This window comes from Geospiza fortis, unplaced genomic scaffold (genome assembly GCF_000277835.1).
Source record: "Geospiza fortis unplaced genomic scaffold, GeoFor_1.0 scaffold121, whole genome shotgun sequence".
Taxonomy (NCBI): Eukaryota; Metazoa; Chordata; class Aves; order Passeriformes; family Thraupidae; genus Geospiza; species Geospiza fortis.
Window position 1 is genome coordinate 3,088,572 of NW_005054346.1, and position 14,196 is coordinate 3,102,767.

The window sequence follows — 14,196 nt, forward strand, 5'->3', positions numbered from 1 at the left end:
ACAGGGGGGAAAGCAAACAAGCAAACCAACCCCAAAACCAGGCAAAAACCCAATTCTACCAGCTCAGTAATCACAAAGACTTTGAGTGAGAGGTAGGATGCAATCATAACATTATACATTACGTGCTAACAATCTTATTTACAACATGCCAAACAAATGGACCATTTTCCAGCATGGTTCTGGCCATTAGCTTTACAGCTGTTTGAAGCCAGAGGTGAGCAAGATGCAGAGTCTAGAACTTTTCTTCAATTTCCAGTTAAGTGACCTGAATGGTGATTTGAAAAATTGTTTCGACCATCAACACTCGCTCCACAGTGACAACTCAAGAAAATGGTTTCAAATCTATTTTGAAATACTGGCTGCTTCCCCAGGACAGATGAGGGCATGTGTTCAGAGTCACCGGACTCCTGAGCAGCCTGGGATCAGTATCTCAGCAGATAAAAGCTACTGAGACAACTTTCAGGAATTTGCTCTGCTCAGTCTTTCACCTTGAGTTCCCTATCTCCAATATATATATGCCCCAGCTTTGGTTGTATTCCACAGAATCACAGACTCCTTAAGGTGGGAAAAGCCCTCTAAGACCACTGAGTCCAGCTGTCAACCCAACACTACAAACAAACCCACAGCCAAATCTGCACGAGTTGTTGCAGCTGTTCAAGTGCTGCCTGTGGCCTGCAGTGGCCAAGGAGCTGGGAATACTGACAAAGATGGTGGCAGTAGGTGCCAGTCTGCAAGGGCAGCCTGCACCCAGACCATCACCACTGAGATCAGTTTTCAAGGCAACCTCACTCTGTAAGAGCCAACTACTATGAAATGTTAGCATTAATCTGAATTTGTAGCAGACCTATCACAGTAGGACTGCAGCCTGGATGAGGTGAAACCATTTCAGAAGAACATCCACAAATATTTTAGTAGTAGCCTTTGATACAGAAGTCTCAGGAAGAGAGAAGTTGTGAGCTTGGGGCTGGTTTTTTCCCTGGGAGTTGTTGCAAACAGCCTTAGAAATTGAGATTAGTTGCCTTCACCTCACACTCTCACTTGTATGAGAGTCTTTATCACAGCTCCCAGGAGTGCATATTGGCACCATCAGATCATTTGGAAACAACAGGGTTTTTTCCAGGTAGCATCAGCACAGATGGTAATATGTTTATCACATTAACAGTTGTGCCTAATACCATTACAGTCTGCCTCTCTTTAAAGCAGTCTAGAGAATACTATATTGCATGTTAGGATATCTGCTGTTTGAGGCTTCCTTGGCATTTTTCTTCTTAAAAATGAATAGAAATTTTCAGGACCACAGCGTTTGTATTAATGCTAATGGCAATTTCAAAAATCCATAATACATTAGATACTTTTTGCAGGTGATACAGATTTTTTTGGCAGTAATATTACCATTAAAAGATTGAAGCCACTTTTAAATAAAGGCACTACACATACTTGAATCAAAAATAATTTTCTAAACCAACAGTAAAGAATATATTTACCATGGCCAGAATTCCTGCATAGATAAATAACTTCTAATCCAAGATTTAGTAGTAAGCCTTCTGTTATATTGTGATACAAGTTTCTTCTTAATTTTAATTCATATTTATATGTAAACAGAATCTGCTTGTTACCCCATATACAGATGTTTCTTTTCTCTATCCCTAAAAACAACAAAGCCCTCCTCAGCAGTAGAATTTGAATTTCAAGTTGATGCAAGATTTTTACCGTAATTTAAAGGTGAAAGGCCAATATCCATCTCTCAAAACCTTCACCTGCCTATGAACACCTCTGTGACTACCCCATCCTCCAGTAAATTCCAGCAGAAAAAAACCTGAACAACTGCTCTGCCAGCACCTAAAATGGAGAACAGAGTACTGAAAACAGGCCCAGTTCTACTGGATGGCAGGAACTGAAAGAATCAGTGCCGTAGCCTCTCCGGAAACTGTGTAGTTGCTTCCCCCACTTCTCCCTTCCCAGTCTTTCTGCCTTCGTGTGCATGTGTGCTGCACACACACAGTACTGCTCTGGCACCTCGAGCGGCAAGGGACACATAAAGAATCATCGAGTCCAACTCCCAAATTGAGAGTCAGCCTCGCCAGTGTTTCCGCCCGGTTTCGAACCGGGGACCTTTCGCGTGTTAGGCGAACGTGATAACCACTACACTACGGAAACGCTGCTCAGCAGCGTGCCGCGGGGCAGGCTCCCTGCTCTCTGTTTGCTCCACAAAGTGCCAAGCAGAACAGAGACTTTTAATCACTTTTATACACAACAGAATAAAAACTCTTCCTTCAAATTACTAATACAGTTATGTATTAAACATTTCGAAACACCAGGTAAGACAAACTTGCTGTGATTTTTCAAATTAGCCCAGTAAATTCAGATGTTTGTAACATGCACACCAATTTATTAGGAGACTTCCACTGAGTTATCAGGTATCCATCAGACAGACAGGAGAAACATGGGACTAAAACAGAAATGCTGTAGCTGAAGGATGCTATCTTGAGAGACACTACGGTAGGTTTGTTTGAATCTACCTAGGCTATACTGGTATATTTAATTTTATTTTCTCCCAAATACTACATATAAATCTAAAAATATGACATACAAAAGATCTAGAGAAACTGTTTTCATTTGTTCGTGCCATATAGAGTGCATAAGGTACATAAGCTCTGCCACCTCTTACTGAATATGTAAGTTGCATTTTAGTATTTAGCAGTTAATTTAAATGTTGACTACGGCAAGATCCACAGAGTCAGTAGACTTCAAACATCAAAATGTTTGGCTACTCTTTTTTTTCAGACTAGTTGAACAAAAGCATGCTAGAAGGTAAGTATGGACATTACAGAGATATTCTTTCAATGAGTCTCATCCACTCATCGTAAGGAAAATGCAGACCTGTGAAAAGCCTGATGCTCTGGGGTTAGAAACATTGATTCCATACGTGCACCCTCAGATGATGCAAGTAAGATTTGATTTGTTTTTTTAAATAGAATGACTTACAGCAAGGTTCAGCTCATGGTCCTTTCATAATAGAGCAAAAGCTGGCAAGAAAGAAAGAGGAAGAGACAGCTATAGGAAAGTGTCAGTTGCAATAGCATGAAAACGATCGAGATCAGTATTGAACTTCACTATAGAATCTTAATGCTGAGATAAAGACAAAAAGAGCAGAAGTTAGCATCACACTTAACATGTTAGCAGTTTATAAAACAGAGTCCACACAAACCATATAAACTTTAATGTGTTTCAAGGCTCAAATTTTGGAATTCCTATTTTTAATTATATCAACTCTCACAACTACTTCTGTTTTCAGAATCCTTTCCTTTTATCTCATAGAAGGTGAATGCTTATACTTAGTGTACACACAAAGCTGAATGAATGTCTCTTTAAGAGGACTAAAAAATCAAATATTATATTTATTTTAACAGAACCCAGACCAAAACGTATTTATGTATTTATTTATTTATTTGCTTAAATACTAAAAATAATCAGGGACAGATTCCCCAGATATATCTTACCATTCCTTTCAAGAACATAAACCAGAAATGTCTTCTTTTATGTACCATATTAAGAGAAGTCAGTATTAGGCTAACTACCTGCAAATGAGCATCATCTTCCCTTGTATGGCCTTTACAGCATAGAGAATCAGACACACAGGAGGACTTCACTACCTTCTAAATCTGAGGCACAGGTAGCCTTCTTGCTGGCAAAAAACCTACTAATTATACATTCAAAAGTTTAATCCAGCACGCTCTTTGTTGTCCTCACCTGCACAAAACTCCACATTCCTTTATTTTTTTTTTCATCAAGCCACTAGAAATGTGAGATGGCTGTCCCAGCTTTCTCAATGTAATTTTTTAAGAGAGGCAAAACGTTAGCATGGCTTTTACTATCACACCACTAAGGCTTCTATGATAATCTGAACTATCTGGTTTTGCTACTGGAATTTCAAGTCTAAATATTGTTCATACATTTCATTTATGATAAAGAAATTAATTTAAACATTGAAAAATTTAGCAGTGTGGAGATTACTATATCTTAAGTGTGGCAGCTGATTCCCTCCATTCATCTTTACACTCCCCACCCTTGCTCAGCCCACGGAACATTCCTCTCTCAGCTTGAATTTCAAACACTAAATTTCTCCAATTCTATATCCACTCCCTACCCCTAACACCAGAGTTGAAGAGATTATGTGTAACAGCTTCCACTTTCCCATCTGCTCCTGAAAGACTCATGATAGAAAGCATGGCTTTTCTCTTCCTTAAGCTTTTACACTTGCTCTTTACCCTACCCTTTCACCTACACAGTGCCTTGTATTTTAAACAAAAGCAAAGCCTTATATTTTAAACAAAAGCAAACAAGGTACTCATGTTATCTTGTAACTAATTTTTTGATTTCAGATAAAGTTGTTTATTTTCCCAAGTATTTTTAATACTGTTTATCTTTACATGGCTCTTAAGCCTAGCTTATAAGTACTGTTTATATAAATAAGTTTCAATAATTTTTCTCTTTTATTATTTTTTTTTCAACTTTCTTATTTAGAAAAAATCTGAACTGGAAGCAGAGAGAAGTTAAGTAATTCTCCTATATCTAGTTTATCATATTCTACTTTTACAAACCTTCTAGTAATGAGCAAATCTCTTTATCAGCATAATGAGAAACAGATTCTAAATTGCTGAGAACACGTACCTGAAAGTGAACTCTTGGACACTGTATAAGAGAGAGGTTAGTACCAATTTTTCTTACAATACTTCGAGATGAACCATAAGGCTTGCTTGACCAAAGCACCTGCATGGGAAAAATAAAGAAGCCAGATGTTAAGGGAACAGAGTTTTGTATCATATTGCAATAGCTCTCCCTTATTCTTCTATACCATGCTTTTGCTAAACATATTTAGTAATTCCTTTCATGCTGGAGTAGGATATAATGTTTATACACTGAATTCTGTCCCAGTGAACTCCTTACATTCTATCCCCAAACTGGCACAAACACATTACACATCATCAGGACAGTACAGCCAGGCCTGCTTAAGGTCAAGACAGCCTCTGGATTAAGTCTAAAGCCAAAACAATAAATCAGGTAATGCAGAAGACTTCAGGAGCTGAAACTATCTTCAAAAACACAATATTCCAATTTTCAAGACAATAAAGAACCTACATTCAGCGAAACACTTCTTTTTATAGGGTTTCAAGATAGCCACTCAATTATTAAAAATCCTTGAAGTCACATAGTTATTCGTGTCTCAAAGTATTTTTTTTTCTTTTTTAATTAGGAGCTCTTCTAACAGGAATAGTGTCTATCCTTCTTAATGAAAGTAAGCAGCAGCTACAATAAATATGAAAATGTAACTGTGAAATTAAAGAGCAAAGGAGAATAAAATGGAGAAAATAAGACAAAATTTTTGTAAGAAAGGAACTTTTGTCTCCTGCCTCACAAAAATAGATTCTCCTAGAGAAAACTGCCCACAGCAGCTCAACACACCAGGCTTCATTATAACTGTTTCTACTGCAATTTACATTTTCTCTATGTTGTTTCAAGAGGGATTAAATTTGCTTCTTTTTGTTGTATTTAGTATTTACAACAGCCTTATAAAGGAAATAAAATGGGAGTTTAATCCTAGGAGAATACTACAAAATGAGCCAGAACAGAAGCAAACACCCCAGAGAGAGGTGGGAAAGATTTCAGCACAGGCAAAGGCAACAAAAACAATGCAAACAAGAATAATAATAATGAGAAGACTCTAACACAGGGTACATTGTTGGTAAACAATTAGAACATTGGATGGTAATTTTAAAAACTTGGCCAGTGTTTAATTACGGCTGTAAATGTGAATTTACTAGTCAGACTTTAGTTTTTAAAATATCATAGCTTCAAGCAAACTGGACATCCTGGTAGAAGGTTGCCCAACAAAGAAAATAGGAAAAATCCAGGCTATTCTGATTGGCAATGGCAATATTGCTGTAGTGGTGCTGTGGGAGTTGCATAACACACAGCTGAATATATTAATATACTAAGCAAAGATCACTACTTGTAGATGTTGAAGGTTCTATTAAAAAGGAAAGTTTATGTTCCATGGTATTGATCTCCAGATTATTTCACAAACTTCACACAAACATGCCTGTTTCTAATTTCTATTCTTCCTTCCTCTGGCTTTACTGGAATGTAAAAATTTTGACAAAATAAATGTGCACTGCACATATGCTACATCCTCACAACAGAGCTGCAACTTTGCCATGAATCCACTCAGATCTATTTTTTTTCCATTCTATAAAAAAACCCCATTCTCTTGCTTAATACACTGCTAAGCTGAACACAAATTTTTCAATGCAGAGTAGTCTATTGATGCTGCATTTTGGTTGCCTCAACCAAGACCTCACATTTGTGCCTATCACCTGTTTGTTTACATGTCTGAGCAAACAGCAGGTAGATCAGTGGCCTTCAAGAACAAGTCACTAACAAACAGCACCACAGTAATACAGTCTCATTATTCACAACTGATTCTGATTAAAGCAGAACCGTTGGCAAGAGACTCAAAGTGATGGAGCATTGGAACAAATAATGCCAGTCAAAGGAAGGCTTAATAAGCTGCAGAAGTACTTCCACAACAGCAAGACAGTCTAGACTACATGCTCTATTACCAACACAATGCAATGCATTTTAAACAAGCAGCAAAACTTGTCTGGATATTGCTCAGACCACAGACAAGTTGTTGACTAGCAGTCAAAAATATTTGGTTTCCAAATGCCCTTGGGGCTCTTCAACAATAATGGTTTGGTGCACCAAAATGCTGAGTGACTCAGTTTTGGTAATACAAGATATGCCAGGACATTACTGTCAGAACACTGCATGCAAACTGTGCCACAAGGGATTCAAGTAAAATCAGTTCCCTGCTCAGCTGAGCTGAGGTCTCAGCACTGCTCTAACCAAGTTCACACAACTTCTTGTTGACTTGAAGCACTGGCTGAGCAAGTCTGCAAAATGCTACTTAGTCATACGCTGCTATTGCATCAGTTCTTCACTGTGACATTTGGAAACGTAACTGCATTATCACAAGCTTGATACAAGTAAAGAATGGGGAGAAAAAGGTTAAAAACTTGTTTCCTTCCTTATTTAGTAGTGTTATAATGCAACATATTCTCATACTTTGAATTTTCAAAGTTACATGGAATCTCAGATCAAAATTCAAATAAAATCCTAAAATACATATTCTTGTTGTCAATCTTCATTTACACTGTATAAACAATTTGCTCTCCATAGATTCCCAAGACTGATAAATACAGAGACACAATAATACTGACTTTATACTGCACATAGCTGTTAGGATTTCCCCATTAAAATACTTCAAAAACTTACAGGGATTACTACACTGAGGTCAATATTTGTACTCAAAATAGCTTCCTAAAGGTCAGTGACAGAGCAGCTGATGTGTAGCAGTTCTCTGTCTCTCTCTGCTAAGCATTCAAAGAAAACTCTCTATATAGTCTCCTCTGAGAGGAGAGCTATGCAGGTCTGTTCCTCTGTTTACCCAGCAAAGAACACAGCTGTGCTGCTCTCATGTACTGTTACACCTCCAGAAGAGGTAACTATAGCGCAGAAGAGGTAAATGTAGCACAAGTATAATCATCTCAGTTTCATGGGGCTTTTGTATCTCCAAGGTAAGAACAAGCAATAAGATTATTTTTTTAATCACTGTTAGAAATAAGATGGAATTCTCCTTCAGCTTCAAAACACACACAGAAGTCCAGCATGAACAGCAATGTTTAAAAAGCAAACAGTTTATTGGAACCACAAGGAACTGCGTAGTACTTTTAACACATTTATTACTCAATATTTCAGTGCTCAAGTCATAAACTTGATGACTTTGCAGGATAGCAGAATCATTCCAGTATTGAGTGTACCTAAAGTGTTCTTCTAGATAAGCACAAACTAAAACACATGAAGTGCTTTCTATACCTTATTTTCTGAAAACATAAAGGAAATTTGAAACACTTACTGATTCCATGTTCAATCCAATTTGTTCAAAAGCCATCCTAATTAAGCGCTTCAGCCAGCAAATCATCAGGACTGGAAAAGGCCTTTCCAAACTTGGATTTAAGCCTTCCAAACCTACAAGGCTGCCAAGGTTCCATAGTAGTTCTGAAATGAGACACATAAGAATTTTAGATGCATGTTGTGGAACATCTAGAGAAGTAAACTGCTAGATTCCTAAAAAAACAAGCTTTAGATAAAAGACATATTAGATGACACCAATACCTTGTACTTCAAAGCAAAGGTTCAGAAGGCATCTAATACACGTAACAATGACTTTTTAATACAGGTAACAATGACTTTTTATAGTGTCGTTTTTATAGACTCACAGAAATGTCTGAGTTGGAAGGGAGCTCAAAAGTCATCCAGTTCCAACCCTCCTGCCATCTGCAGGAGCACCTTCCACTATCAGGTTGGCACAGGGCTCCATCCAGCCTGGCCATGAAAACTTCCAGCAATGGGGCATCCACAGTTTTTTTCAACAACTTGTTTCTGTGCATCAGCACCCTCATGGTGGTATCTATCATATCTAACCCAAACCTATCCTCTCTCAGTTTAAAGCCACTGCCCCTTGTCCTTTCACTATGTGCCCTTGCAGAAAGTCCCTCTCTAGCTCTCTTGTAGTCCCCTTCAGGTACTGGAAAGAAATCTAAGCTGTTGTAAAGTTAACAATTAAAAAGTTGGGGAAATGACTGCTCACTTGATCTTGGACAGACGATGGCGTTCAACAACTCTAAGTGAGCATCAAGCCCTATGGAATGCCCGCAGATGGGGATTAGCACTAAGACTGAAGTGCCATACTCATATCTAAAACTCAATTCTATGCAGGAACAGACTGCAGAAAGCTGATCACCTCTCCTGACTCACATTCTCTGACAGCTTTGTTGTTCCTTCCTTTTTCCTACAACTAAGGAGAGAAAGGAAACATGGAAAAATGACTAATGCCGGAAAATTACATTAAATACTGTAGATGTAGGACATGAAAATATTCAAGCAGTTTATAAGATTAAACAGATTTCAAATTTTGTTTATATACACTTCCATTCACATGACTCAAGATGGTTTTATTGCTCCTCTAGCAAAAATAGTGCACTTTTTCTTTAACTGCATTCTACACCAGTCATAACCTGGACACCACTGAAAAGCGTATGCCACCAAAACCAGGAAAGGAAGCTACAGATTTGGGTTTACATTTCTTTTGTGTAGCAGGCTGGAAACAACACTCTGTTGATCCACCCAGAGAAACGTATTTGTAGTATGAACAATGGTGTTGCTGTAGTCACTCTATATACAGACAGGGATGACTAAAGCAATGCAGCAGCAAGGAACTGGTACTTGGGAAGATGGAAAGTCAGGAGATGGAAAAGCTCTGCTGTTTGGAGAAGCCAAATAAGCCCTACAGTTAAACCATCATTGTTTCCATTACAAGTTTTTTTTAACAGTTTACAGTTCCTTAGTAATAACGTACCTCTTGTGGAAACTTGGCAGAAACAGTACAATCTTACAGTTATCTTTTTTTAGACAGGCTTAAAAGACAGTTGATATTAGTTTCTCATCATCATAGGATTTTCTTTTGTTTGTGACTAAGCTCAGAAGAAACTATTAATTTACACCAGGAGATTAGAATGAAAATGACAACTGTTTATAGGAAAAACAATAGGGAAGAATAATGGGCTAGCTACCAAACAGCCATGAATACAAGCTACACTCATTCATAGTACATAAATAAGTCATGGACTTCTTTATAGAATGCTGGAGAAGTCTATTAGAGAAGCATCACCATGTACTTGATCTATTATTCCTTCAGGCATCTGTTATTCTTCCCTTCCACAACCCACTGTATGGACCTTGGATCTCACTGCACCTGCAGTGCTCTTAAAACAGGAAAAATACAACGCCTTACATTGGATTTGGCACCCTATCTGCCACTGTAGCATGCAGTGACACAAAAGAGAGGAATGCTCCTTTAAAGGGGGAAACCTGTTCCAAAGGTGTGATTACATGTGATCTACTCCACCTCATTCCAAAGTCCAGACTTGTTCAACAAGCAGTGTGGAAATCAAAGGAGGAAAAAAGAAAGCTTCATCAAGACAAATTCAAACAAAAGAAAAAGCTAGGGTACAAAAAAGTACAATACTTGTAATAGTTTTGCTGAGCAACTGCAAAGACAGGGCTGGCTGAAAAAGGCAAGTGACAGGACTAAAAGGAATGACTGTATCCTGATACACTGGTCTCTCAGCCAGCTCATAGGTTTGAAAGAAGTCAGAGTCATGTTTTCTTCCAGGCAGAGAAGAAAATGTATGATTTTGTTCCTGATTAAATGATGGGTCCAAGTCTAACAATAAAGACAATCTGGACAGAAGTGAAAAGTGAGTGTTAGAACTTCCTCCAAAGAAATCAGAGCAGGTCTAGAAAGTTTCCAAGAGTTTAGAAACGTAAAGGCAAACAGGTAAAAGAACAACAAAAACTGACAAGATAACCAATTAAAAGCACAAAACCAGATGTAGAAAAAAGTAGCACAACATGAGGATGACAGAATAGTGTAAATATGAAGTAGTAAGCTAAAAAAGGCAAGCTACAAAATGGGTTCCATCTCACAGACATAAAACAGTCCTACATGTATTAGCAGTGAGAGGCAATAGAGACAACCATGATGCAACAGGAAAGAGAGCAGTGTGTGATTTGGATAGTTAGAATGTATTCAGTGTTCTCACCTGAAAGTGGCAGGTAAGGCAGACAGGTGTTAGCACGGAATACAGACAGTGCTGAGAAGTTATAAGCATCCAGGACAACAGTATCTAGTGAATTTCACCTTGCAAAGTTCACTTGTCAAAGCAATTCTTGAAATATTGATAAATAATTTCAGAAACTTGGTCAATGGGATTCAAAACCCCAGGAATAAAAGAAGGAGCATGATGACACAAAGCATTGGAAATAGTCCAAAACACTTATCCTGCCCTAAAATATTAAGGTGACCCTTTATAATTTCAGGTTCCAAGGCTCTGATGACTGAACACAAAGGGCCTTCATTCAACAAAACAACTACTTCAGTAAAACGAATATTTATAGTTCACTTTGTAAGTTATTGTTTGCTTTGTGGCCTAAGTACTTGAGACTGGGGTCATCGACATCTTGCTCTTTTCAATGACCCGTCTGTTCTTGCAGAAGAAATTGACTGAAATCAATCTGTAAGAGCACAGAGTACCACCCAGTTCCTGGACTAGCTTCATTAGTTTGTGGCTCTAAGGAAAACCACCAGGTTTGAACAACCTCCAGTTAATCTGTTATCTAAATGAAAAATGCTTTTTAGTGTATTTTTATCTGATTATGAGTTTACAGGATTATCTCCAGGCAATCTTCATACTTATTTCTTTCAGACTATGTTGCACTATACCTTTCTTCACAAAACTCAACTATTTCACAATCAGTTTATGTGCCAAGAACAGACAGGGTTCATTCCAAAAGAAACCGCTGGACAGCAAGAATGAAATCATTAGCAAATTCACCTCTCGTGCCCTGTATACATACCATTTTCAGAAGCAGAAGTTAAATGTTTATGGTTTTAATAAACAGAATAATACCTCTTTTAAAATACTGATCTTTGTGGTATTTATCCTCTCTCTTCTTGGTGCTACCTACAGTAAAAATAGTTAAATTCAAAAAAAAAATTCCATAACTCAATTACTAAAATGAAGAGCCCTGAGTGATAGTAATATTACCATAAAAAATGGTCCTTCTGCTCTGCCTCAGAAAACCATTACAAGGATGAGCAGCACTCATAGACAAGATTACCAAGATGTCCAACGAGTAGTAAAGAATTACATTTCACTGCATAAAGCATGAAGGAGTTGGAATTTCATGGGTTCATGTCAATGAAACCCAGAAATTAGCAATGCTGAAGAACTTCCTTACTGATATGGAAATATGGAGGAATTCCTTGCCTTAGAAATGAGGAGGTCTACATTTCCAAGCCACCTGGAGCTTGTTTGCCCCTACTTTTCCCAACCACTTCTGCAGATTCTGTTCAATACTTTCATATCAAATAGTAAGTCAACATAGCTGAGAGGTAATACCACTTATAAATAACAAAAAGTTCACTAAATAAATATAAAAGCTCTGGAATCTCTACACATAAGGCTTCTGTTCATATTTACTGAATATATATATATATTCAGTAAATATGAACAGAAGCCCTTTGCCAGGCTTTTTAGTGAGTCCTACAAATGAAAAATTAAAAGAAAATCAGATGCAACTGCTTTCAAGTTGAAATTCTGAGTTTTTGCAATGTTGCATTTATCCAGGTCCCCTTCAGAGCATGAGTTCTTGCTCTTTAAAAGAAATATGATATTCATATTTTTTTAATGAAGGTTTCTCTCATTCACTTAAGGTCCCTACAAACATAAAAGAGAATGACTTAATGGGATTGATGGAGCAGATTAGCCTCAACAAAGAATAAACAAAGGTATGAAATCTGAAAAATGAAAGATGTAGTCTCTAAATTCAAAAGGCATAACTTTAAGAAGTATAAAATTTTCAAAGAAGCAGAGGTTCAAAGGAATACCAGCCACATAAAAATGAAATGCAAAAAGACCAGGCTCCTCCTTATTTTAGCAAGAACTAGGGCAAGCATATCTCCTCAGTCTTTTAGGCTACCATATGACCCAAGTCCATCTAATAAAATTACACCCACAAAGAAACATTATTTAAAAAGTAATAAAGGAAGATAAAGCAAAAAACCGCATTATCACAACACCCAAATGGGCAGAAGAATTTCTGGATAAAGGACCAGACTTTGTCCCAAACTGACACAGACCAGCTACAAGCAAAGTAAATGTGCACTTGGCAGAGGTCATATAGCCAGAACCAGGAGTCTCTTTTTTGGTGTGGAAGCTACAAATAATGGAGCACCTCAGTACTAACAGAAACACCTGTTTGGAAAGATATGGAGAGATAAAAGTCAGTAAATACTACAGGGACAATCTAAGCTAGTACTGGTATGAAATTTAAAGCAGGAATTGAAAATCATACATACTTGCAACAGAAGTTGCTAAAGCTTTCTTAAAAATATAGCTCCATTGTATTTACCTGAACATGCAAAACCCTGTTAATCAGATTTCATTCATGCTATCCCATCCTGTCAACTAAGGACAGAGAAAAAAAAATCCACATTTCAGCACTAGTTTAATCAAAAGCCTTTGCTCAGCAATGATTATACCTGCACAGTGCACTGTGATACCACTGAGAGGTAAGTGAAACCCTTCAACACCTACAGACCACAAGGTATTATGTGACAGAGACAACCAAACACCTGCACTTCCCTGCCGAACAGACAGACAGACCTCCTCACCAGCTGCTGTGAATGTCAGTCTCTCTGCTACAGCTTTGAGAGATAACAGCACGTAAGTCTTAGAAACAAAAGGGTGCACTTGTCTGAAAAAGCATTTAAAATGTCCAATTTCCCCCGCAGATATCTCTGTGTAACAATGCTGAGTTCTACAAACAGCAATCATGTTTTACCTAGTGACTCCTACAAAGCACATTATTTGCATTCAGCAACAAGTAACCAGAACTTTTAGACCCGATGCGCAGATAATTCGACTGACTCATTTTAATCACCTAGGTAAAAGCCAGTGGGGATCAGAAGACATAATTCTTATTAATTTAATCTTTTTAAGTCTTGCCTTCACAAGAGCTGCAGAGCACTCTGAGGACAGCATGTTAATATTAATGAAGTACTGCTGACGCTGTCAGGCAGAGATCAATGCACTACGATTGATTTCAGCATTCAAACTCTACTCACCCTCAATATTTGGAATTTCAACAGCTCGTTAAACAAAATGAAAAGACGCACCCAGCAAGTTACTTATTTATGACCATTACAGAAGAACTTGAGCACGGCAACAGTATCACTAAAGGAGCACACAGCAAGCAGCGTAAGTTTACAGAAAAGAGAAATTAAACCACCATGCCCCTTAGGGCTCATTTTTCCTCTTACACGCCAACTCTCTATTTTAAAGCGTCCTTAAAAAACTTCCCATATTATCTCCACATGATCTTGTATTTACATTATTCCCCGTGACCTGTCACCTTTTCATCACAGCAGTTCACCTGCACGAACAAAAGCTTCGGCCCAGCACCCCGAGGCGCTTCCACGCTCCAGCCGGCACCTGCCCTGGCCGGGGACGG

The 14,196-nt window shown here is 38.0% G+C and overlaps 1 protein-coding gene and 1 non-coding gene across 2 annotated transcripts in view; both read right to left on the reverse strand.

Annotated features, from left to right (window-relative positions):
* Positions 1-14,196, reverse strand: part of MTFR1 (mitochondrial fission regulator 1) — a 23,451-nt gene extending 9,255 nt beyond the window's left edge. Inside the window, exons 1-3 of the mRNA XM_005423044.2 lie at positions 14,098-14,196; positions 7,976-8,118; positions 4,672-4,770 (exon numbers count right to left, since the gene is read on the reverse strand). Coding sequence (XP_005423101.1) covers positions 4,672-4,770; positions 7,976-8,041 — 165 coding nt within the window. The 5' untranslated portion in view covers positions 8,042-8,118; positions 14,098-14,196. The remainder of the gene's footprint in view (positions 1-4,671; positions 4,771-7,975; positions 8,119-14,097) is intronic.
* On the reverse strand, positions 2,085-2,157 carry TRNAV-AAC. The gene has a single exon. It is a non-coding gene; the product is annotated as a tRNA-Val (tRNA).